Source organism: Lynx rufus, unplaced genomic scaffold (genome assembly GCF_022079265.1).
Source record: "Lynx rufus isolate CCGP_SWC_20201006 ecotype Redwood Valley unplaced genomic scaffold, mLynRuf1.p SCAF_2, whole genome shotgun sequence".
NCBI lineage: Eukaryota > Metazoa > Chordata > Mammalia > Carnivora > Felidae > Lynx > Lynx rufus.
Genome location: NW_025814834.1, coordinates 460,187 through 484,856, shown reverse-complemented (window position 1 = coordinate 484,856; position 24,670 = coordinate 460,187). Strand labels below are relative to the sequence as shown.

General features: G+C 45.4%; 1 protein-coding gene across 4 annotated transcripts in view; it reads left to right on the top strand.

Moving 5' to 3' along the window:
- Nucleotides 1–24,670, top strand: part of SEPTIN2 (septin 2) — a 34,394-nt gene that overhangs the window by 6,888 nt on the left and 2,836 nt on the right. For 2 of the 4 annotated variants that reach the window (XM_047085490.1, XM_047085488.1), the window contains exons 2-12: nucleotides 1,246–1,275; nucleotides 2,762–2,882; nucleotides 12,198–12,284; nucleotides 12,876–12,999; nucleotides 14,270–14,404; nucleotides 14,569–14,686; nucleotides 18,496–18,597; nucleotides 18,971–19,116; nucleotides 20,468–20,551; nucleotides 22,059–22,116; nucleotides 23,459–23,561. In XM_047085490.1, the coding sequence (XP_046941446.1) occupies nucleotides 1,267–1,275; nucleotides 2,762–2,882; nucleotides 12,198–12,284; nucleotides 12,876–12,999; nucleotides 14,270–14,404; nucleotides 14,569–14,686; nucleotides 18,496–18,597; nucleotides 18,971–19,116; nucleotides 20,468–20,551; nucleotides 22,059–22,116; nucleotides 23,459–23,560 (1,086 nt within the window). In that variant the 5' untranslated portion in view covers nucleotides 1,246–1,266 and the 3' untranslated portion in view covers nucleotide 23,561. Of the gene's footprint in view, nucleotides 1–1,245; nucleotides 1,276–2,194; nucleotides 2,511–2,761; nucleotides 2,883–12,197; nucleotides 12,285–12,875; nucleotides 13,000–14,269; nucleotides 14,405–14,568; nucleotides 14,687–18,495; nucleotides 18,598–18,970; nucleotides 19,117–20,467; nucleotides 20,552–22,058; nucleotides 22,117–23,458; nucleotides 23,562–24,670 lie in introns of those variants that run through there. The other 2 variants (XM_047085491.1, XM_047085489.1) reach the window with 2 other exon arrangements.

The window sequence follows — 24,670 nt, the reverse complement described above, 5'->3', positions numbered from 1 at the left end:
GGAGACAGGGAGTTGGGGTCACTTATCATCTTACTCCTGGGGTCCTCACACTCAGGGACTCTGTTCTCCAAGCTTTTCCAGGATGCACTATATTCGTTTCCTTGCCAGAAGGTTCTTCAGAATTCACTTCCTGCTTTTGTTCTTCCTAACATTCCTACTTTCCTTTAAGTTTACTTTAATTCCACCACCTAGGCTTGGAGCTACCCACTCCTCCTCAATCACTGCCCTTCCCTTTTAGCCCAGGCCTTACCTCATACTCCCTTCTGAGCCATAGAAGCAACAAGCGGTTTACAGACTGCGTGTGAGTTCTCAACTCTCCTCTGCCTCCCTTCTTGTTCCAGTGGGACACATGAGGGTAAGGCTTCCCATGGGCCACTAAGAACGAGAACGAAGACTGTAAACTTACCTTCTGTGAAATAATGCAAATCCTACTGCTGTTGGCCTTTGTTAACCAAACTGTGCATGGGGGTGCAGGAGCCTCACGTCTTCAGAGGTGGTTGGGAACATTTCCATTCAGAAGGGAAACAGTGTGCAGTTTTCAGGAATGTTAAGGTTTGGGGATGGGGAAGCAAGAACACGAAGGGCATAAGTTTCTAAGCTCCAGAGGGAGTCAAATCTGACCTCATTCATATCTTTTGACCTTGTTACCAAGGACTATTAGCCGACAGACTCCATGTTCCCCCAAATTTCAAGTCTTCTAAAATTCGTATTAAATTCCAACTATCTCTAAAACTATTGTCATGTTCTTCAAACACTCCAATGCCTTCAGTCCTTTTTCCTTTAATTATAAATGTTGCTCTGAGTGCCCCATTGTCTAAAACTAGTTGTCAAGAGCTCAGAGAACCTCCCAGCAGCAGACATCGCTCTAGAAGTACGCTTTCCTTGTTGAAAGGTTTCGAAGAGGGAAAGGAAATTATAGAATTCCAGAGGTCATGAGATTTTGTCTTTTTCTCTTGTTGTGTCCCTGGTGCTTAGCATATAATCAGTACTAGAAAAACGTTCAGACTTTGTTGGAAATAAGGAACGTCTATATGTGTACATACGTATATGTGGTTGACTTAATTGACCTAATTTTTTATATCTAATTTTTAATGAGATGATAATTTTCACATTTCTGTAATTTGATGCAATTAACAAGTAAAACAGGAACTGTTGATGCTTTAGGTGTTAAGTCTGTGTACATGTCAATTCATACTAAAGTGTGTGTACATGCATATATGTATATGTGGGTTTTTTTCTTAACAGATTGAGAAAACTTCACTGAAGATGTCTAAGGTAAGAGATCACACTTTTTTTTTTAATTTATTTTAAATTTTATGTGTTTGGTTTTTTTTTTTTTTAATTTTTTTTTTTTCTTTTTTTTTTGAGAGAGCGCATGCACAGTAGCTGGGGAGGGTTAGAGAGAGAGCTGTCAGCACACAGCCCCTCGCAGGGCTCAAACTCACAAGCCATGAGATCATGACCTGAACCAAAGTCAGATGCTTAACCAATCGAGCCACCCAGGCACCCCCATGTGACTCATTTTTAATATGACTGATGTATTTGATTTGTTGAGGCAGTGTGTAATTTAATTGACATTCTAAAAACTTTGAACTTTATTTTTTTAGATTTCCAATTTGTTTCTCAGTACATCAGTAACAATCCATTTAGCCTCCTTTACATCATTTTCAGAACACCAATCAAATAATAATTTAAAATTCTAATCATATTTCATCATGAAACTTACAGGGTTCTTAGACTTGATAAATTGGCTTATATCAGCTGTTGCAGATTAGCCCAGAGCCCTGAAGTAAATTAGTTTTGAAAGACACGCTGAGAAAAGCAGAACTTGTGGTTAAAATTGCAAGATTATTACTTTCCTTTGCCTTTTATTTTTGAATGTTTCAGTGTTCATTACTGATGCATAATTACCTTACTAATTTTTACTTTTTATGCAAGTATGAGTCGGGAACACTGATGAGCAAAAAACCAAATAAAAATTAACCATAATTTCATCACCTAGAAATAACCACTAGTAACATTTTATGAATATTTTTACATCTGCTCATGTGTGCATATGAATATACGTTTCCAAAATCCTAAAGGAAAAATACTATCTTATGTCTTGGCTGTCAAAATTAATAAAGCAGTTGGTGTATCCTTTTTTGATTTCCTCACATTTTTAGTATGCTATGCCTAGATTCTATAGCTTTGATATACTTTATGGCATCTCCGGTTTATTCCACCTGTCCAGGAATATTGATGCTTCGTTGTCCTCAGCTGTGATTCATTTTTCATTCCTAGTCTTCTCTTTGATCTTTGAAGCCCGATGTTCACATCCCACCCCTAAATGGCCTGCCTCAACCTTGATGGCACTGTTGCATAGAGCTGGGAATAAACAGGAGACACGGCTTGTTCCTGAACACTGTTCACAAATGCATCACACCTGATACCTAGAAGGATTGGCTTTTAGAAACTATTCTTCTGCTAAGTTTGTTCTGTGAAACCACTTTCAGTTGTGGCATTACTTTGTAAGTTTGACTGATTTTCCTGCATGTAATAATAGTAGATTGGTTTATCTTTTTAAAAGTGTTAAGTGAATACAATCAGTTTTCTGATACAGGTGATTTTTTTACAAAAATGTGGATTTGTTTGTGTATTTTTTTTAATTTGTGGGAACTAATGATACCTATGTCACAGGTTTGATTATATCTTAAAAGCAACTAATAAGGTGTTTTTTTGTTTTTTTGTTTTGTTTTGTTTTTGTAAAATCTTATTTTAGCAACAACCAACTCAGTTTATAAATCCAGAAACTCCTGGCTACGTTGGATTTGCAAACCTTCCCAATCAAGTTCACCGAAAATCAGTGAAAAAAGGTTTTGAGTTCACACTAATGGTGGTCGGTAAGAAATTAACCTTTACACCTTACACCTTTGAGCTTATTAAATATGCAGGTGTTTCCTCTTCTCAACCTTTAGGGTATAATTGTGTGACCTATAAAGTCAAAGGGAATATTTCTTTATTGTCAGGATCAAATAACTGGGGAATTTGAAAAAGATTCTTTAGAAAATTTTTCTGAAGAGTAAAATCTTAATATTTCTGTCGTTTCCTTATTTGTATGTGGTGGAAGTATTCACTCATTATGCCAGTGAGCCTCCAGAATGGCCCCAGTGATCCTTGCCTCCTGGAATTTGTGATACTTTCTAGCCCCTTCCTGCATTGAGTAGGACTTAACCCGTGTAGCCAGTAGAACATGGCAGCAATGAAGGTGTGTGACTTTAAGACTGGGTCATAAAAGACATTGCAGCTTGCCCCCTATCTTTTTTTGAATCACTCTGGGGGATGCCATCCACCATGTTGGGAGGACCCTTCAGCAGCCTTATAGAGAAGTCTCACAAGGCAAGGAGCTGAGGGCCACCAGTTGCTGTGTGTAAGCTGTCCGAGACCTTCCCTAACAAAGTTATAAACAAGCTTTGAAGGATCAAGCTGGGTGAAAAATTAGCTGCTTGTCAGGACGAAACCCATCATTCATTAAAGATGGAAATCAAAATCCAGTGTACAGTGTAATATTTACACTTGTCATCATCCAGTAAAAAGTTGTAAATGCGAAGAAGCAAAACAGTGTGGCACGTAACCAAGAGAAAAATCAGGTAATAGAAACAGATCCAGAAATGATAGAGATGATAGAATTAGCGAACAAGACCTTTTACTATTTTAAATGTGCTCCTGCTACCTAAAGGAGAACATCAATATAAGAAGGAAATAGAAGATAACCAAAAGAACTTACATGGAACTTTTAGAGATTAAATTTTTTTCTGACAGAGCTAACAGCAAATTTTATACTGCCGAAGAGAAAGGGCAATAGAAAGCATCCAGACACCAAGTAGAATAAATAAGAAAAGCACACCAGGGCACACAATAAACAGTTGGTGAAAGCACTGATAAGAAGGAAAATCTTATAAGCAGGTGGGGGGCGGGGAACAAGCACATTACATGCAGAAGGTCAAAGGTGGAAAGGACCACTGACTTATCAGATATGAGCCGTATGCAGTGATAGTTTAAAGTACTGAAAGAATAAAACCATCAGCTTAGAATTCTGAATTAATCAAAAATTACCTCGAAAAATGGAAATTTAGAGAAAGATGAAATATAAACATTTTTAAGTAAAAGCTGAGAATTTGTCACTGTCAGATCTACACCAAAAGAAAGATTAAACCGGGTTCTTCAGGTTGACGGAAAAGGTAGAGCACTGGAAATGGCAAGTGTGTTGGTAAATGTAAAACACTTTTCTTGGTTTTTCATTTCTGTCGAACATAGTTTTAAAGCCAAGTTAACAGTGTTTAACATGGAGTAAGATGAATGAGGGCAGCACAGGACGGGAGGGTGCTGAGCTGATGTTACATAAGGGAGGGCTGCTGCGTTAGTGGTGCGTGTTATCAACTCCAGAGCAGCCACTAGGAAAGTCAAACAAGGGTTTGACTCAAAGCCAATAGTTTTGATAAAATAGAATACAGAACCCTGTTCAATCCAGAAAGCAGCAAAGAAACAAGAGATGAGACAAATGGAGAGAGGGCAACACCCTAGCAGAAGGGGCATAGCCGTGACTGGGACAAGAAGTCAGAGGGAGAGAGTATGAGCCTGAAGGACCAGAATGGAAAATCATCATGCAAAGCCCAACCATAAGAAACCCAAAGCAGCTGTATTGATACGAGACAGAGTAGACTTTGTGTCTACTACCTGGATATTCCCAGAGATAAAGAAGTATGTATCCTAATGATGCAGGGATGAGTTCAAAACAACATCATTTTAAACGTATGTGCACCTAGGGGCGCCTGGGTGGCTCAGTCGGTTGAGCGTCTGACTTCGGCTCGGGTCATGATCTTGTGGTCCGTGGGTTCGAGCCCCGTGTCAGGCTCTGTGCTGACAGCTTGAAGCCTGGAGCCTGCTTTGGATTCTGTGTCTCCCTCTCTGCCCCTCCCCCACTCATGCTCTGTCTCTCTTACTCTCAAAAATGAATAAATGTTAAAAAACAAATTTAAAAAAATAAATGTATGTGCACCTAATGATGGAGCTTCATAATGCACGATGCAGAATCTGCAAGAGAGAGAAATCTGAAGGTTGATCCAACTGATGTCGAGAGCACTGTGCTGAGAAACCCCACGGTATACATTCTTTTCAAGTGCACATGGAGGATTCACCATAGATACTCCTGTGAGAATATTTTAGTAGGCCAACATTACCCTGTAGTCAGTGATGAGAAAGTATAGACAATTCATGAGCGTAGACACAGACATCTCAATAAAATTTTAGCAAGTCCAGCAATACATAAAAATGCTTAACACATTAAGTTCTACTATAATGCAGTATACACGTGTTCCTTAAAAATCACCATGCCGTGGGGCACCTGGGTGGCTCAGCCGGTTGAGCGTCCAGCTTTGGCTCAGGTCACGATCTCACAGTTCGTGGGTTCGAGCCCCGCCTCGGGCTCTGTGCTGACAGCTCAGAGCCTGGAGCCTGCTTAGGTCTCTGTGTCTCCCTCTCTGTCTGCTCCTCTCCCCACTCATGCTCTGTCTCTCTCCTTCAAAAATAAATAAAAACATTAAAAAAATACCACCATGCTCTGCAGTAATGCACTTGAAGCCATAGGCTTCTGGAGAAAATACAGGCACAAAAGTTGCCTCAGGGACCTATTAGGAAGAAGTGAGGAACATAATAAAAATGGTTTTTACATGGTAAATGGTTTTACACTTGTTAACTGGTTAAAATAATCATACTATACTGAATATGGGCACTATAGCTTGACCAGTCTCTGAAGTTTGTCAAAGTGGGTGTCGGGAAATGGTGGATGGGAAGCTGTGTCAGGAGAGGTGAGTGGGGATGGTCCACGATAACTGTTGAACAGAGGTCACTGGTGCTGAGGGGTGCACATTATTGAAAATGTTCTTTCATGGCTTGATTCTACTGGATACAGTTTTTTACGTTCACCTAGTTTGTCACCAGTGAAATCACACGAGCAGATACAATGCTTGTATTATGTTGAAGTTGTTCCCAAGTATATCAGTTGTGTTGGAACAAATTCTCACCTTCAAGGCATCTGTTAATGGCAAATCTGTCTATACATCCTAATGAATGGGGTTTACCTCAGGAGCACATGGGTTTTGGGGGGAGGGGCTTTTGTGTTTTTGTTTATTTGTCGAGAGAGCATGGGGGAGCAGGGGAAGAAGCAGAGGGAAAGAGTGAATCTCCACGACCTTGAGATCACTACCTGAGGCAAAATCAAGAGACCAAAATCAAGTGACTCTTAACCAACTGAGCCACCCAGGCGCCACCCCTTGGGAGTGCATGATTTAACATTAGAAAATTAATCTGTATGGTTCTAAAGGGGAAATTTATGCTGTCATCTAAAACATGCAGTCGCAACAATTCAAACCCATTAAAGATTTTTAAACTTTGTAAACTAAAAAAATCAAGGAAATTTTCTAAAACATTCTTAATTGCAAGTGAAATGATTTGTGTATGTTAAAAATTATAAGGAATCCCAAAACTACTATGTTTAATAAGTAAATTTTATCAAGTTGCAGGTTCTTTTTTTAATGTTTTATTTATTTTTGAGAGAGATAGAGTACAGAATCCAAAGCAGGCTCTAGGCTCTAAGCTGTCAGCACAGAGCCCGACACAGGACTCAAACTCGTGAACCACGAGATCATGGCCTGAGCTGAATTTGGACGCTTAACTGACTGAGCCACCCAGGTGCCTCCACCAACAAATAATTTTAAAATGAACTTGAAAAGACTGTCAAAAACAATGGTAACAAAAAACTTTTATTTAATGTATGTTTGTTTATTTTTGAGACAGAGGGAGACAGAGCATGAGCGGGGGAGGGGCAGAGAGAGAGGGAGACACAGAATCTGAAACAGGCTCCAGGCTCTGAGCTGTCAGCACAGAGCCCGACACGGGGCTCAAACCCACGAACCGTGAGATCATGACCTGAGCCGAAGTCGGACACTTAACCAACTGAGCCACCCAGGCACCCCAACAAGAAACATTTTAAAAGACAGTACCATCCATAGTAATATAAGAAATGCATCATGCTTAGGCTAACTTAGCAGAATGGGTGCAGGACCTTCACTGACACCATGGCAGCACTGCTGAGAGAAAGACAAGCTGTGAGACCTGCCAGTGCTCTGGGTGTGACCATGCACACCGTGCCCGTGACTCTGCCCCTAGAGTGACCCATCGAGTCAGCACATTGCCAGAGTCACACCAGGCTTTTTAAAATAGAAATGAACAATCTGGTTCTAAAGTGTGAATGTAAGTGCAGAGGGCCTAGAACAGACAGAACCATTTAGAGGGCCTGTACTATCTGATTTCAAGCCTTCCCAACAGGAACCATGACAGCGTGGTGAGGGTGGAACTCCAGATCAACTGAAAATACCAGCCCGAAGACCCGTGTACACGTGATCAACTGATTCATGACAAGGGTGCCAAGGTGACACAGAGGGGGAGAGGTTAGCCATTTACAAACAGTGTTGTACCAAGTGCGTGGTCGTGTGGTGGGCAGTGAACGTGAACCTTCCTTCACACCGTACAACACACTTAACTCCAAGTGGGTTGTTGGCTTAACTGTAAAGCTGTAAGAAGTCTAGAAGAAAATGGGCAAGAAAATTTTCATGACTTGGAGTAAGCAGATTGCTTAGGACGTGAATAACACTAATCACAAAATAAATGAAAAGTTCCACTTCGTTAAAAATTCTCTTCAGAAGACAACAAGAGAAGGTCATAAACTTGAGAAAGCGTTCACAGCACCACGTGCAACGTAGGACTCCTATCCGGAACATAAACCCGAACAGCTCAGAAAGAAGATAGGCTACCCAGTTACAGAAAGGGCCACGAGATTGGGACAGACATTTCATAGGAGATCCTGAATGGCGAGGACCCACAGGATCCCACCACACGCTCACTGGAATGGTGAAATTTGCAAAAAGTCCGGTAGTCCAAGTGTTGGCGAGGATGTGGACAGACGCACCTCTCCTAGTGGCTAGTGACAGTGTAAAGTGATAACAACCACTTTGGAAACAGTTCGGCGCTTTCTTAGCTGTTACTCCCTGTGTAACTAGACCGTCCGCTCTTAGGCAGATACACAGGAGAAATGATAGCATGACCACAGAGCCTGTGCCTGGATGTTCACAGCTGCTCTCCCTGCAGTGGCCCAGACCGGATGTAACACAGGTGTACCCAGCAAGAGGGTGATCAACATGTCATGATGTGTCCACATGAGAAAAGGAAACGGGCTGCTGATGGATGACGTGACGTGGATGAACCTCCAGAGCTAATTGTGCTGAGCCAAAATAGCCAGATAAAAGAAGGCATGTTGTATGATCCCATGTTTGTGAAGTTCTAGAATAATCAAAACCAGTCTGTAGAGACAGCAGATTGGTGTATGCATATAATGACACGAGAGGGGTAGAGCTGACTCTGACTTAGGCAAAGGAGCTCTCATGGTATGGAGATCCTTTCTATCTTGAGTTTATTTATCTGAGTGTGTACTTGGTCAGACTAATCCGTCAGTACAGTTCAAATGAGTGCACTTAACTGTTGAACTGAGGTGTATGTGAGTTACACCTCAGTAAAGTGGGTTTCAAATAAAGCAAGTAGTAAGGGAATTAAAGGTGAGACGGGTAGTGAATAACCCCTAGAAACTTAACCACGAGAACCCTCAACTTTTAAATTGTACCTGTTAGAAGCACAAGAAAAATGATACACAGGTATCCCCTGCTTTCTGAAAGTTCCTGGCGTGCCGCTTTTATGAAAGGCCTGTCGTAGTGCCTGTTTTCAATAATAAAAGACCAGCAAGAGCTCAGCAGGTTTTGCAGCAAGCCGTTGCAGAGGCAGCACGCCCGCCCGCCGAGCCTCCTTGCGAAGCGTTTCGGTGTCCAGCTGCCAGAGCTGTCAGAGCATCTGGACTTTATCTCGACTGATTTTGTGCACCTGTTATGATGTGTTCTAAGGTATCAGAAAGGCTGAGAGGTGATTTTTTTTTTTTTTAAGCTAGGAGTGTCAAAAAATGTTTCCATCTAAGTGAGTGGTCTAATGCTTTTTTGCTTTGTACCATTTGGGCTTAGGAACAGTCTACTTTCGGGTAGAGGGAGAACCTGTATCAGGAAAAGGCCAGTGCACCCACCTCGTAAGTCAGACGCTATTGAAAAAGGTGTTTTCAGAATTGCAGCTAACATCTAAGGGAATAAGAAATTTCATAAAAAGATCATATATGCAAGTGAAAAACTACAAATGTTTGGGCAGCAATCTGGAAGAAACTTAAAAATCACAAATAAGTTCTTTAAAGACATCACAGATCAAAGCCCAGTGGCAAGTTGCTCGTGAGGGAATGTGGTGCCTGTGCTGCTGAAGTCTGGCCAAATGGTGATAGTTGGTGATAGTTCATATCAAGTTTCCAGCCTCCCCACGAGTATTGGGGGTGATGGGTCTGTTCACAAGAAAAGCAAAATTAAAAATAGAAAGCCTATTGTCAAATGTATATATTACCTGGTAGAAAGTCCGAAGAATGGATAGTGTGACCAAATTCACAAGAAGGTTACAGAATGAACACTTCCGAAGACTTCAGAACTAAGCTAAGAGAACGAATCCTTGTAGGTTCACGCGTCCTGAAAATGCACACTTGTGTCCTGGTGGACTCGTTCATGAGGGCACATGCACCTGGGACCTTGGCCACTCTGAGCCGGGCCTGCTTGCGCATCCTTACCCCGTGAAATGGCTTGGCTCTGGGCAAAAAAGGGATCACTTAGAGTGCTGCCCTTCGGGGCCCTCCCAGGTGGCCCTGGCTGCAGGGTGTTTGAGAAAGCAAGCGCTTTCTTGTGTTGGTTAAAATTGAAAAGTAAATGTGAGGAGGACACCCTCCACCCAGGTTAGGAGCTTTTTGTTTCCTGGCATTCCTGGCTTGGCCTAAGTTTTGTGGGGGGATGGGAGGGTTCGCCTAGGTTTTAATTGGAAGCTTCTGGGATCTCTGGGACCCTGAGCCTGATGGGATTTCAGGATGCTGTAAACCCAAGCTCCCTTTCCTCCTGTGCGTATTCTTCATGTGGCGGCGCCCCCTTGTGCCTGGTGCTGTGTATCTCGATTGGTGAGAACGTAAGCCGTTTTGTAAACCCCGAGTACCTCCCATCCCAGCCAGCTTCTGCTGTCGTCACTGGTGCAGGACAACTACATAGGGTTGCTCAGCCCCGTGCATTTTATGCTGTGAGATACACACTCCAGGGCCTCTTGAGCTCTTGTGTCTCCCATGTGTAGGCGCCTGAGAAACGCCTCTGGGACAGAGATACTGGGGAACAAGAAATCACAAAGCTAGCCACTCCCAGAGATTCGGCCCAACAGCAGCATCATGTTCTGAGTTTATGAGTTAATTACTTGTAGGTGCTGCCTGAAAGCCATTCCAAGGGAAGATGCTTCCACCCTTATAGTGAAGATTTGTAATTCAGAATCAGACATTGGAATGTTGCAACTGCTTTTTTTTTTCTTTTAAAGAAGGTGTCTCTACTCAAACACCTCTGCTGAGATGTCTTCTGAGCCCCATTCCCTTTCAGCTTCATTACCCACAGCTGTCACCACTTCACTGATGGCAAAGTAACCTTGCTCGTTTGTCGTCTCCCCCACTGGACTGCCAGTCTGCACGGGAGCAGGAATTTAGCTGTCCAGCACATGGAGCTGTGCCAGGCACACAAAAAGACTGAGCACTCGCTTACTAGCAAGACCTCTTTGTTTTGTGATAAAGACGTAAACTGCTGGGCAGTTTGTTAAAAGGATAATTTGGTGGCATATTTTTATGCTCTTTTATTTGGACGTGTCCAGCGTGTAATTCTGGTTTTGTCCTCTTGGTGGTCCTTTCCACGTATGAAAATCGCCATCCAATTAAAGCGCAGTCCTGATTTTATATGTCTACTCATTTCAAATTTACTCTTGTACTTCATTTTACCGGAAATAATTTTCAAAACAGATGTGTGCTCCTTCCACGTGCTGCGCAGGACTTAGCAGAGGGAGGTTCAGACCAAGATGCCCAGGAGATAGTCAGGCACCGAGTTCAGAAGCACTTCTCCACGCAGAATGTAGCCTTAGCTGATAACAGCTACAGTGAAATGATGGCATCTGTGCATGCTTCCTTAAGATGTAATATTTCATTTTGTTGGGGGGGGGTGGGGAACGCCTGGGTAGCTCAGTAGATTAAGCTCTGACTCGATTTCGGTTCAGGTCATGATCTCACGGATGATCAGATCGAGCCCCGTGTTGAGCTCTGTGCAAATAGCACAGAGCCTGTTTGGGATTCTCTCTCCCTCTCTCTATGAATGACCCTTCCCTGCTCGCACTCTCTTTCTCTCAAAAAAAATAATAAACATTTCTAAAAGATATTTCATTTGTGGTGTTTTGCATCCTTGAAGTTAAGTTGCAGATGCTCAGAATACAAACGTTACTTAACTCAAGAGTGTTCAGCATTCAGGTATTATGGTAGTTGAAGAGCATTATTAACTCATTATATATTCGAATGAGTATGTGTTTCTCTTAATTGGTCATGTCACACTCAACAGTGTTGCGTGGGCGGGCTGTCTGACCTGAGGCAGCTGCCAGGCCAGTGTTGGGGCACAGAATGTATGTAAAGCAGGAAAGGGAGGAGGTGGCCTGCCCCTGCCTTGGCGACAGGAGGAAGAAATGCAGACTGCGACGCAGCCTTGGGTGTGTGTTCTGGTTCAGGTTCCCACAGCTTGGTGAGCCATAGTGCACTTGACATTGGTAGATCAGTTTCCTGAAAATTGGGAACTTTAATAATTACCAAAACTCATAACTGAAAACCTTTGCATTCTATTTATCAAAAAATAAAGACCCACCTCTAAAAGTCCATCGTATACATTTGTGAAGAACTAAGGGTATGTTTCTGATCTCACCGTATGGGAATTCTGGAGACTCAGAGACCTTGATTCTAATCAAGGCCCTGCTCTGGACAGCTCTCTGAGCAAACGCTACTTAGTAACCTTCGAGCACCCATTTCCCCATCAATGAAGTGGGGAGAGTCGTGCCAGATTGGTAGTGGTCATATGGAGTGCAGAGAATGGGGTTTGTGAGGGCTTAACCTAGTGCCCGCCCACACATAAACTCAGGAGATGAACCGTGTCTTACAGGTCAAGTCATGACAATGTTTTCATTTTCATCTAAAGGTGAATCGGGTCTAGGAAAATCGACTCTCATAAACAGCCTGTTCCTGACCGATCTCTACCCAGAAAGAATCATACCTGGAGCCGCAGGTACAGAAGCCCCCGCAGGACTGTTAAGTGTCGCGCTACACGAGAGCTGCTGAGAGCACATAATTGGTGTTTTTGCCTCAGCTTGAAACACAAGGACGAGCGTTCTTTCGGTCGGGAAAGGTGCTGACCTGCAGCCCTTGAGTCTTGGTTGTAGACTCGGCATTTGTCCACGGGTCCATCGTCTCCGAGTTTGTTTTCCTTTATGGTAAAGTAGAAGGAATAGTTTCTGCCTGTATTCTGTGTTTGACGGGAGGGCTGGGGGACGGTGTTTCCTCATGTGAGAGTTCTGTAAGTGGCTGACTGCCACGGGTGTAGGCATCTGCCTGCGCCTGCTGTGTGAGCAAAGGTCATCATTTTCGGTGTTGGCATTTTAACTTTTCCGAGCTGCCGTTTCATCTTCGCTTCCAGGTCTCCCTTGCCAACTTGGGGGTTATTTTTACACAGTTCTTGTGTTAGCTCGGAAAACCTTCCTCTAGGAAAGGTAGTGAGGTTCGTTTGTATCTTAATAAGAAGGTAACAGGTCGTTTCTCCTGTTGTGAACTGGGTCGGTTTTTAGGTACGTCCTCTCATTAAGTTTGTTTCTTTTTTTAGAGAAAATTGAAAGAACTGTCCAGATCGAGGCTTCGACCGTGGAGATTGAAGAGCGAGGGGTCAAGCTGCGCCTGACAGTGGTGGACACACCCGGCTACGGGGACGCCATCAACTGCAGGGATTGGTACGCTCCTTGGGGACACGGGGTCCTGGAAGTACTATGGTTTCTCTAACGTATTCAGGTTTCATAGCGTTAATGAGTGATGACTAGGCTTGAGGTAGCTGTGTATAATAATACAGTGAAACAGTTTACAAGTGTGCCGATTATAACATTTGAAGTGAGGAATTTCAGAGAGAAGGAGTATTTTTTCTGGAAGAGCCAACCATCCATCAAATGCTAGTGTAAACGAAACCCCTTGATCTGAATCGACCCTGGCCAGTGGGGAAGATTGTGGTCTAGCCCTTTCCCTTAGAGACTCGGTCCTTGACATCATGAGCAAAACCAAGGAAAGCTACAAGCAGAAGAGCAGTCTGTCCCTGCGCTGCGCAGAGAGCACCACGTTCGTGGTAGAAACTGCAGTTTCTTACGTCATCAATGGACAGCATCAACTTGCCAGCGTCTGATGAGGGAAGGGAAGGAAGGGGAAGGGTCTCCCGTCTCCTTTCTTTGGGAGTCGCTCCCTTCTCTCCCTGCTCTTTGGTTCACACTTTCCCCACCGTGTGTTCTGCTGCTGCCCCTCTGCCCTCTGCACAGTTACAGTCCTTGCGAGAGCTGGCGGCCCTCTGTCCACTCAGTCACCTCAGGTGCTTTCGTTCACTTTGTGTGTTTGTTTTAAATGTTTATTGAGAGGGTGCACGCTGGTAGGGGAGGGGCAGAGAGAAAGGGAGAGCGAGAATCCCAAGCAGGCTCCTCAATGTCAGCACAGAGCCCGACACGGGGTTCAGTCTCATGAACTGTGAGGTCATGACCTGAGCCAAGGTCAGGAGTTGGACTCTTGGGGTGCCTAGGTAGTTCAGTCTGTTAGATGTCCAGTTCTTGATTTCGGCTCGGGCCAGACTCCCAATGGAGCCTGCTTGGGATTCTCTCTCTCCTCTCTTTGCCACTCCCCACCTCCCATTGGGGTGTGCATGTGTGCTTTCTCTCTCTCTCAAAATAAACATTAAAAAAAAAAACAACCGGATGCTTAACTGAGCCACCCAGGCACCCACCTCGGGTGCTTTTACTTATTCCCTTTGGGCCTTTAAGCCCCCTGTGGTTGGGGGAGATTATGCTTGGCACACTTTCCAAAAACATCGATCTTGCCAAACATAGGAGTGAGTTTTCCGTCCCCATCTTATAAGTGATTGTCAAATTGTATTTGGTGTGGAGGCAGGGGACAGAAAAAGCCTGCGTCTTTGAAGTTTGGGACTGCCTGCCTTTGGAATCCGATAGTCAGTATTTGTGTTTCTCACAGTTTTAAGACCATCATCGCCTACATTGATGAGCAGTTCGAACGGTACCTGCATGACGAGAGCGGCTTGAACAGGCGGCACATCGTTGACAACAGGGTGCACTGCTGCTTTTACTTCATCTCCCCTTTCGGCCACGGGTATGTGGGCCACTGGCCGCAGAAGCCAAGTGTGCTAGTCTCGTCTTTACTCTGTGGGCTGATCGTTGCCCCCAATTGCACAATTGAGATAATTTTGAGAGAACAAAAATGTGTGATCTCCCTGCTCTTCCCCTAAATTCGTGGCACTGTCTCACTCCTCGCAGACTGAAGCCCTTAGATGTTGCATTTATGAAGGCGATACACAACAAGGTGAACATTGTGCCTGTCATTGCCAAAGCCGACACCCTCACACTGAAGGAGCGGGAGCGCTTGAAGAAAAGGGTGAGTGTATTTTACTCAGGGTAGCTGAAGGCCAGGTGCCTCGGAAAGAGAGTGGAGGGTGTCCTGAGATGTGGGGGAGCAGGTAGGGAGGCTGGTGGTTTTTTGAAAAACACCTAACAGTTGTAGCTTTTTAGTATTTTGACAAAGATGTCAAGTTCTTATTCTTTGTAATTCACCTTAGATGAAAATACTGTCCATGAGTAGAAGGGACGCCATGTGTTACGAGAGTGGAATGAGTATGGAAGTGTGATCATCTCTGTGAAGTTTTGTTATTTTATCCAAACATTTTATTGCAGCCAATTCATTTAGGAATGTATTTCAGTTGTAATCGTTTGGTACCATAAACGTTTCAAGGGCTTGTGTTTTGGCCATTTAGAGGTTGCCTTGAACTTGTCCATCTTCCAGCCTGTGTGACTCTCACCGCCCAGCAGCCCTATGCCGGTCATTGGTCTCTGGTGTGTCTTTGTTGATTCTTTCGTATATATTTTTTAATTACTTGTCTTTTTATTCAAATGCGCATTAAGAAAGTCCAAGTTTACGAGCGCCCGGGTGGCTTGGTTAAGCCTCCAACTTTAGCTCAGGTCATGATCTCACTGTTCATGGGTTCAAGCCCCAAGGTGGGCCCTGTGCTGACGGCTCTGAGCCTGCAGCCTGCTTCAGATTCTGTCTCCCTCTCTCTCTGCCCCTCCCACCTTGTGCTCCATCTCTCTCTCTCTCTGAAAAATACACATTAAAAAAAGTTTTAATTGCTAAAAGAAAGTCCAAGTTCATATGCTAAATTCTATAAATAAAAGTTCTCTGAATTATCCATAAAAGCAGTTGTTGTTTACAGCGACATACCTATTTTTCCAGAACATAGTTTACCTATGTTTTTGTTTTTACAGAATGGGATCATCGCGTACATATTATTCTGCCGTTTTCACTTTCTAAGAATACCCAGCACACACAGAAAACACTCCCCTGCATCCTTACTCAGCTTAGAGCAACACACGCGCGCGCGCGCACACACACACACACACACTCTCTCTCTCTCTCTCTCTCTCTCTCTCTCTCTCTCTCTCTCAGGAGCATTCCCGGCACAAACTCTCTCTTCAGTGTGTTTCTTGGCTTCCCACCCCCACCCCTCTATTCCTGGCGTCAGGGATCTTTGCTTAGCTCGCTTGTGTGTTCCAAAAGTTTAGAACAGTACCTGGCACATTGTAGGCACCTGTCTTCTGACAATTGTAGAAGTCAGATACATTCTTGGAAAGGAAATCGATTGGCTTTTAAAGTTACAAAAGATAGCTGAATTTCCCTCAAAACAAATGTGTAACGACTCACATTCTCAAAGCAGCATGTGCGCATGCTCCACCCCTGCCAGAACTGTCCTAGATCCGGCACCAGGTTTTCTAAAGTGTCTCCCATCTGAGAAATGGGAAGCGGTGTCTGGTTTCCGCGAGTGTTTTCCACAAGTGTCTGGTTGCTGATGCGAGTGAGTATGTATCCTGGTGCCTAATGCCTGTTAGTGTGCTCTCTGAGGTTTTTAGAGCCTGTGTTGCGTTTTTATTGCCTTTTTATTAATTAACGGATATTCTTGTGTTTTTGGACCTAGTGTGATTTTTGTGTTTTCACATTTTTCTTGATGTCTTCTGTCATGGCAGAATTCTTCAATTGTATGGACTATGTCAGCCTTTTCCTTTGTTGTCTCAGTGCCTGCCAGCCTTTTAGGAAATATCCAGGCCTTTGGAAGAGCCCCTGAAAGCTTAGGCATGCTTTTGCTTGACAGTATGTGTTTTAGTAATGCCCACTTTTATAATAGGCGTGTTACGTTGGATTTCAGAGAGGTGGGGGAACCAGGGTCAGGGTTAGAATGTTTTGTACGCCCATCTCTAACCCTGGGCCCAGAACTCTTAGGGCTTGATTTCCAAGTCTGAAATGAATTGAAATCCTTTTCTGCTCTTTTCTCTTTCATCTTGGGCCTTTGTGATCCCTTCTCTTTATCTGGTTTCTTCCCTGTGCCTCCTGCTGTGCTCCCGCTCCCTCATCTAAAAGAGCCTCTGGCAGATCTGCTGTAGCCCTACCCTTCCTTCGTCTCTAACTGGCTCCACTTCATCCAGCAGCAGGTCTCCTGTCTAGGGTCCGGCTGCAGACCCTCCACCAGCCTTGGGCCTCCCCAGTGGGTTGGCCGCGCCCTCGGGAGACTGGGTCTTTCTGCCTGCTTTACCACCTATCTTCCAAGCCACGAATGTCAGCGTTGCTTAGTATCGTTTAGATCGTGTCATCTCCTGTGGCTTCTGCTTTTCCTTTCAGAGAATCTTTCTCACATGAACTATGTGTGTAAACAGGAGATAGCCGCGCCACCCCCACACCCCCCACCCCACCCCCCCTGCCATCCCGGTCCTGAGCTGGTTACCCAGCTTCCCTGGCTCCACCTGCACCCCCATCTTTGGTGTGGCTGCCCAGACAGGGAAATGTGTGACTGCCTTTGATTCATCACTTTCTTCCTCTTTTCCGGTTGGAAATCGCCCATTTACTGCATTTTGTCAACTCGGTTCTCGTCATTGTCTCGTAAGCCTTGTCCTGATGGGGCAGCAGGGATGGATGATGGGCAGGAAAGAGGAACAGATGGAGGAGGTTCTGGCTCACTGCTGGGCTTCTCCCACCAGTGAGATGGTTCCTCTGCTTCCTCTAGGAGGGAGGGCTCTGAGAGCACAGATGGTCCAGTTGCAAGGGGAAGGATGTTGGGAGGAGGGAGAAAGACTCTTTGCGAAGCCTGAATTAGTGCAGACAACTCGTTAAGTCCCACGATCTTTGATCCCGTAATCGTAAAGGCCCCAGAGTTCCCGTTAAGAACCACCAATGCCAGAGCAGGGTTCAAAGCAGGGATATTTCTGCCCACTCGGCGGAGGCGAAGCTCCAGCCTGCCCGTATCTGCTGGCGCTCCCTGCACAGAAGGCGCTTGGGGGCTGGGCGCGGGCTGGCCAGCGGGTGCGCAGCTGCTTCCTTCATCTCCAGCCCAGGTTTTCGTGCCGTCTGGGCCACTCTCCCGCTTGCTCAATTGGTTTGAGTGTGTGGTTCTATGGCTGCCACTTTTTGCCTCTTGAACAAAACCCAGAACCCAGCTTGGCTTCCAGGGAACTCTCCACTTGGTAACTCCAGTTATTCTTCTGTCTTCCCCAACCTGGAAGCTGACTTCCTGGCCACCCTGGGTTTCGTGGTCCCTAGAGGCCCCTCCCTCCCTCCAGCCCTCACACCTGCCGACTCCTCGGGCAATGCTTGTGGCTCTTCTGGGGCCTGCGGCGTCTGGGTGTGCCACTCCCTGGGTACGTGTCATTCCTGAAGCTGGTTGTAGTGTGTTTCCTGTTAGCTGCTGTGCTGGAGTGATGGTCTGCCTGCTGCTCTGTGCCCTGAAAGCAGCGGCACACCGTTATTGTCATCCCTGGGCAGAGGGGGTCCCCTCAACATGCAAGCACGAGGCCTTTCTTAACAGGAAATCGCTTGGCAGTCAGTGATCAGCTTGATTCTGTGTTGGCATTTGGATAGTTCTGTTTATTGGGGGGTTTGGGGGGTTTATCTGGTTTGGTTGGTTGGTTTTTTTGAGAGAGAGGGGAGAACATGAGCAGGGGAAGGGCAAGAGTGGGAGAGAGACTCTCAAGTGGGTTCCGTGCTGTCAGCACAGAGCCCAGTGTGGGGCTCAATCCCACGAACCAGGATCATAACCTGAGCTGAAATCCACACTTAACCAACTAAGCACCCCAGGTGCCCCAGGCACCCCTGTCTTTAATATGAGTTGTTTGGTAAAATTGCTCCTGTCTTTGTCATTTTTCCAGATTCTGGATGAAATTGAGGAACATAATATCAAAATCTATCACTTACCCGATGCAGAATCCGATGAAGATGAGGATTTTAAAGAGCAGACTAGACTTCTCAAGGTAAGAACACCTCTCCGGGTGCCCAACACGAGTCACTCCTGCTCTGTCATGAGCACCCTGGAAGGAGTTGGCAAAGGGCCATATCCAGGATGGCTGACCTTTGAGAGATTCATAGTGTTTTGCTTTAAATATATTTTGATACAGCTGCCACCTGAGGTTTAGAAATCTTATTGCGGGTTTAATATGTTTCCATCTAATTTGTCCCGTGTGGAAAACACCTGTCCTTCTGAGTAAGATGTCCTACACCATTAGCTCTCCGAGGAGATCTTGCAGTAAGCTGCAGCGTGCTCCGTCTGTGCCCGTGTTCGTGTGCTCACGGCGAGAATTGGGCTTCCCGGTGGGGCCCCGGTCTACCTCATGTGTCTCTGTCTAGGCCAGTATCCCATTCTCCGTGGTCGGGTCCAATCAGTTGATTGAAGCCAAGGGCAAGAAGGTCAGAGGCCGTCTCTACCCGTGGGGCGTTGTGGAGGTGGAGAACCCGGAGCACAATGACTTTCTGAAGCTGCGGACGATGCTCATGTAAGACACCCGTGCGTTCCCGTTGGCAGTGCCTATAGCAGGAAGCAGAGCTTTTTGACCACAGGGTGTGCGTGTGGCCTCGCAGACAGCTGCCGGCACCACAGGTATTAGGTGGTGGGGCCGCTGCACCTGTTATGGAAGGCCCTCACCGGGAGCTCTCTGTGGTTCTACAGAACCAACCTGTCCCACTCGAGGCCTGTGGCTTAGCACCCTGTCCTTTTTCATCAGCCAGCTCTCTTGACGCGGAAAGCAGACTGGTCCTAAACTGCGGCCTGGCCACGCCCGAACACCTGCTCTGGGCACAAAGGCTCAGGCGCTGCAGGATGGCAGGCAGCCTCCCTTCCCGCCCTGGGGCCACCGGGAGGATCCTCAGTGCACTCTCAGCACCTCCCACAGGCCTGGCTACAGCAGCACACGTTTTCCCTCTGAGAAGTAGAGTTCGCATTTAGTGACATACATGCACATGCTATTGCTCTTGAATCAGGCTGAAAGGAAGAGTGTTCCTAAAATCTAGAATCTCTTTAATTAGAAGAATTCAAAGAACAGATGAGGTACATTTTGAGTAAAAATTGATGTACATGCTCATCGACGTGTGTCTTGGTTGAGCAATTTTTAATAAACAGAAAAAGCACCAAAACTAGAATTAGAACGACGCCACAAGCTTTCTCAGGCATCATTTAGGTCACTCAGGATGGGTCCTTGTGGTCATGCTGCTGTTTGCTGGCAGCTTCCTGCGTGCTTCTTAGAGTGACGGAGAGCCCGCCACCCTCTGCTGTCACTGGTCCCCTTCTCTAGACTCTAAGCAGCAGACAAGAATGCTTCATTGTCACTCGTTCCTGGCAGTTTATGTATTTGAAAGAGCCGAGCCAAAAAAATGATGAGTGTTTTCTGAGATGATTAGAAGATGCAAAGTGCTATCTCTAGTTTTTCCAAAATATTAATACTTTGTTTTATGGTCTTGCTGATAGCTTACACTGACCAACTCTTTAAGCTTGAGAAGTCAGGAATAGTCGAAAGAGAGAAAACAAAAAGTACGTTGTGTTTCAGACATTGTTTACCTAAAAGGGTCTGCTAAAATCTCTGCCTCTGTGCACCGGTGACAGTCTCATGCAGAGGTGGGCAGTGCCTGGGGGAGGCATCCCACGGAAGGGCCTCTGTACCTGACCCTGTGCTGTGTGCTTGTGCGCCCTTGCTCGTGGTAGGGAGGAGAGAGAGGCCTCTGTAGCTTCCTTCCTGTATCCAAAGCTCCAGCAACTTCATGTACGATTTAGAAGTAGCAAGTGGGGTTTTAGTTTCTCCGTGCAGATGGCTCCGCACTCAGCTGGCCTTGCTGTGCCCTTTTCTCCTCCAGCACCCACATGCAGGATCTCCAGGAGGTGACCCAGGACCTGCATTATGAAAACTTCCGTTCCGAGAGGCTCAAAAGAGGTGGCAGGTTGTTACCCCCAATTTATACTGTCCTTCTGCCCATACTGCGTCACAGAGTCCCACTGGCCCCCCCTTCCACCTGTCCTACTCTGTCTTCCTGACTCTAAGCAACATGATTTGGTTTCCTACTCAGAAGCTCTTTCCAGGTACCTGTTGCTCATGTCACTGTGTCGTGCTTTGTTTAATCTGTCCAAGGTAGCTTTAATCATCTGCATGCAAAGAACAGCTTTAGGTGGAAAGGCCAGCGACTGGTCCCAAGAACATCACTCTGTCAGTGAGGACAGACTTCACGTGATGTTACGCAGCCCAGCTCCTCAGTGACACAGGCGGCTGCCCTCACCTTTCCTGTTTCACCACCGTAGTGGGTTTTTACTCAAGGTCTGTGTGTTGTGACCTGATTTGTGTCTGGTCACATCACATCTCTGCCCAGTTTAGCTATCAAGGTAGTGACCTTCATCACTTACAAAAAGAGTTTTCTGTACAGTAGTTGCTCCCACATACCTGATCCACAGGAGCACGTTCCAGTGCCCCCCGCAGATGCCTGGCCGCGGATGGTGCCAAATATTCTACCCATGCACCTGTTTCCTGTATGTACGTGTCTGCGATAAAGTTTAATCTATAAATCGGATGCAGTGAGGGAGTAACAACAACAGTAATACGGTGCCACAGTTACAGCCACGTACTCCAATCAGAGTACACGAACGAGCTTCCTGCCCTGCTCTCACCACGCCCCTTGTGATGCTGTGAGATGCTAGGATGCCCATGTGATGGATGAGGTGAGGTGGGGAGAATACCTGGACGGCGTGTCGGAGCCCTGGGCCGCTGCTGACCTGACGCTTGAGAGGGTCGCCTGCCTTCAGATGACAGCCGACCACGGTCCACTGAAACCGCAGATAAGGGGGAGACTGCCGTGTTGTAGTTTATTTTAAAGTACTCACATTCTTGACATCTGGTGGGTTTGTGTGTGTATACAGGGTATATGTTAAGGTCTGCTTTATCATGTTATTTGTTTGGGGACCAGACATTAAGACGGGTTTTAGAAGCCACAAGAACATCCCACTGTGAGTGAGCCAGGCATGAGTTCACGAAGAGCTATGTCCTCATCGCTCAGAGGGCCTCCCTCACCGGCATCTTCTGTGTGTGTGCTCAGGCCCTGCTCCCTCCCTTTTTTAAGTGAACTTGTTATGATCTATGTCTGTAAAGAGCTTACCTTAAAAAAGAGTATTCTCCTGATAATGTCTCATATTCCTTGAGTAAGTAAAGACCAGAGTGTCCCAGCCCCGCTTGGAGTTAGGAAAGTTTCTTGAATTTACCATTTCACGATGTGCATTTTTCCAACATTGTCTTCTTACCTGTTTATGTCATTAATCAGAAAAATAATGCATGTGGGTAATTTTAGATAGATAACATTTCTCAGAAACATAAAGTGAAATTTTACTTTGGACATTTGTCATCAGAAATAACCAGCTAAATTAGTTGCAATGTGATAAATTGTAATTTCGTTCAACTCTTAGAAAAGTGGACAATGAGGACATGAATAAAGACCAGATCCTGCTGGAGAAGGAAGCTGAGGTAAGTAGAAAAGGGTTCCTGTTAAGTCTAAAGGCCTATAGCGTGCATCCGTACATCATTACAGTTTTCTTTCCTTACTCTCTTAAGGGATACATCATAGGTCACTAATTTATTTTATTACATGTACATCGGTATGTGTTGTAGATTAGTGCTTTACATGTGTTACTGTCTGATCTCCAGTAGCAATTTAGTGGGAAAAATTGGGGAATAGTGCGAATTTAGTGACTTTAGTCACTAAGGCTTATTAGCAAATTTGATAATTTAGTAATATTCAAAATTTAGTAGCTTTCCTATACCTGGACAATAACCAGTTGAAAATATAATGAAAGAGACTGCCGTTTACAACCATTAACAAAAACTTAAGAAGAAATACGTAGGACTCCTACAGAAAAGAAACTAGAAAACTCTACCGAAAACAATTTTCAAAGTGTAAATGGACACATCACTTTAGGTAGGACGCTCAGTGCACAGATCACAGTGCTCTCTAAACTGAACTCCATTCCAGCAGAATGGTGGGGTTTGCGAAATTCTTCTGGGGGAAGCTTGCTGACATAGTTGTGATGTTTGATCTGAAGACTGAGCACAGGAGGGTCAGGGAGACTAACCCAGGAGGGCTGGCTCCACTGCTCGTGGAAATCCAGAGTGGGGCACAGGCTTGACGGGCTGATGACATTCACAGCTGGAAATAGGTCTGAAGTTTAAACAAGTGTCTGTGGTAAAGGTGGGTTCTGTTAGGGCTGTGGAATTCAAGCATATCCAGGAAATCCTCAAACAGGCAAGCCTTTTCGAAACAAAATTAAACTCACTTCTTTGGCTCTAATAATTCAGTATGGATTAAAATACTTAAATGTTAAAAACATGACTACAAAGTTACCTGGAGAAAATTTAGGTAGATACTTTATAATGCTTGCCTGGAGGCCTTTCTAAACCAGTGGAGACCGTAATGATGAAATTTGATGAGGGTGACAGGGAAGGCCCACTCAGCACTGGAACAGTTAGGGCCTTGCTGCCTTCCAGAAGAGCCCAGTCCTACTCCCCACCCTGAAGTGGCAGCCTCTTTCCCACCCTCTAGATTAAAGAATATCTCCTGTTGCCTTTACTGAATTCTCGTGTTTATTGATCGTTTCTGTTTCTTGCTTGAATTGCATATTATCATTTGCTTGGTTTTCTATTGAGTTGTTGGTTCTTTTACTGATCTGTAGGAGTTCTTTGTAAATTCTCTACAATGTTTTGGGAAAGCATGGAGGTTGAAGTTTTAGGAATCACGAGAACACCTCTAAAGAATGTCCAGGGAGAACGGACCTGGAGAAGCAATAACCTGTCTGCCCATCCTTGCCCACAGCTCCGCCGCATGCAGGAGATGATCGCCAGGATGCAGGCGCAGATGCAGCTGCAGCTGCAGGGCGGGGACGGCGACGGTGGGGCCCACGGGCACCACGTGTAAGGTAACAGTGAAGCCTAGAAGACACGCGTGGTTCCAGACACCTCAACCTAAATGTAATGGCAGGCACCTCCTCCTTAAGTCTTACTAACGTTTTGCGTGTTGAAGCTGTCTTTAACTTTATTACCGACCTTAAAGGAGACAGTGTGGCCTCTGAAAGATGGAACCTTCTCCCCTGCCAATGTAGAAAAGATTTTCCATATTTTCTGAGCTGATAAACGTGACTAACGAAAATAAGTTAAATATTTTAAAATAAGCTTTGCTAGGGGGCCCTGCGTGGCTTAGTCAGTTGGGCATCCAGCTTCGGCTCAGGTCATGATCTCACAGTTCATGGGTCCAAGCTCCACGTCGGGCTCTGTACTGACAGCTCAGAGCCTGGAGCTGCTTTGCATACTGTGTCTCCCTCTCTCTCTCTGCACCCCCCCCCCCCCACACTCAGTCTCAAAAATAAATAAAGCGTTAAAAAAATTTTTTTTAATAACCTTTACTAGTCATACAATTGGAAATTTATTGCAGTTGAAAACATCTCTTCAAAGAGAATTTCGAAGTGTTATTAAAACAGTTTTTGCAAACCAAAGGTAAAGGTGACATGAAAAGGTGAATTATACCAGGTAGGCCAGGGGTTCCTTGATCCAGACTGCTGATCCCACTGCAGCCCTGCTCCGCCCCGTGGTAATCAGTGAATCTCGTAGATGTCTAGCCCGGTGTGCGCTCGCCTCCCTGTTTGAAGGGAATCTGCAGACAGCAGGGACCCAGGACCAGGAAAGGGCAAATGTTCCCCTGTATTCTGTGGACAGGTGTCTGTGGAACTGCTGTCATCACCTCCCAGAGGAAGGAGGGAGAGGTTAAGTCAAATACAGGCCCGAGGAGGAAGCAGCTATGTGGGTTTCAGGCAGAGGCTCCATGGAAGAGAGATGCTTAGCGCTGGCACAGGTCTGGGGGTGCTGCAAGTACAGAGTCCACTACAGGTGGGGCCTGATTGCAGAGGCAGGAGAGTGTTGATGACAAGAGGGAGATGATGTGGGGACATAAGTGAGCTGAAGCTTAACTGACATAGGGTAGGATTGATGAGACAGAAAGCGAGGAACCTGGAGGCTGGGAGGAGTCTACCCA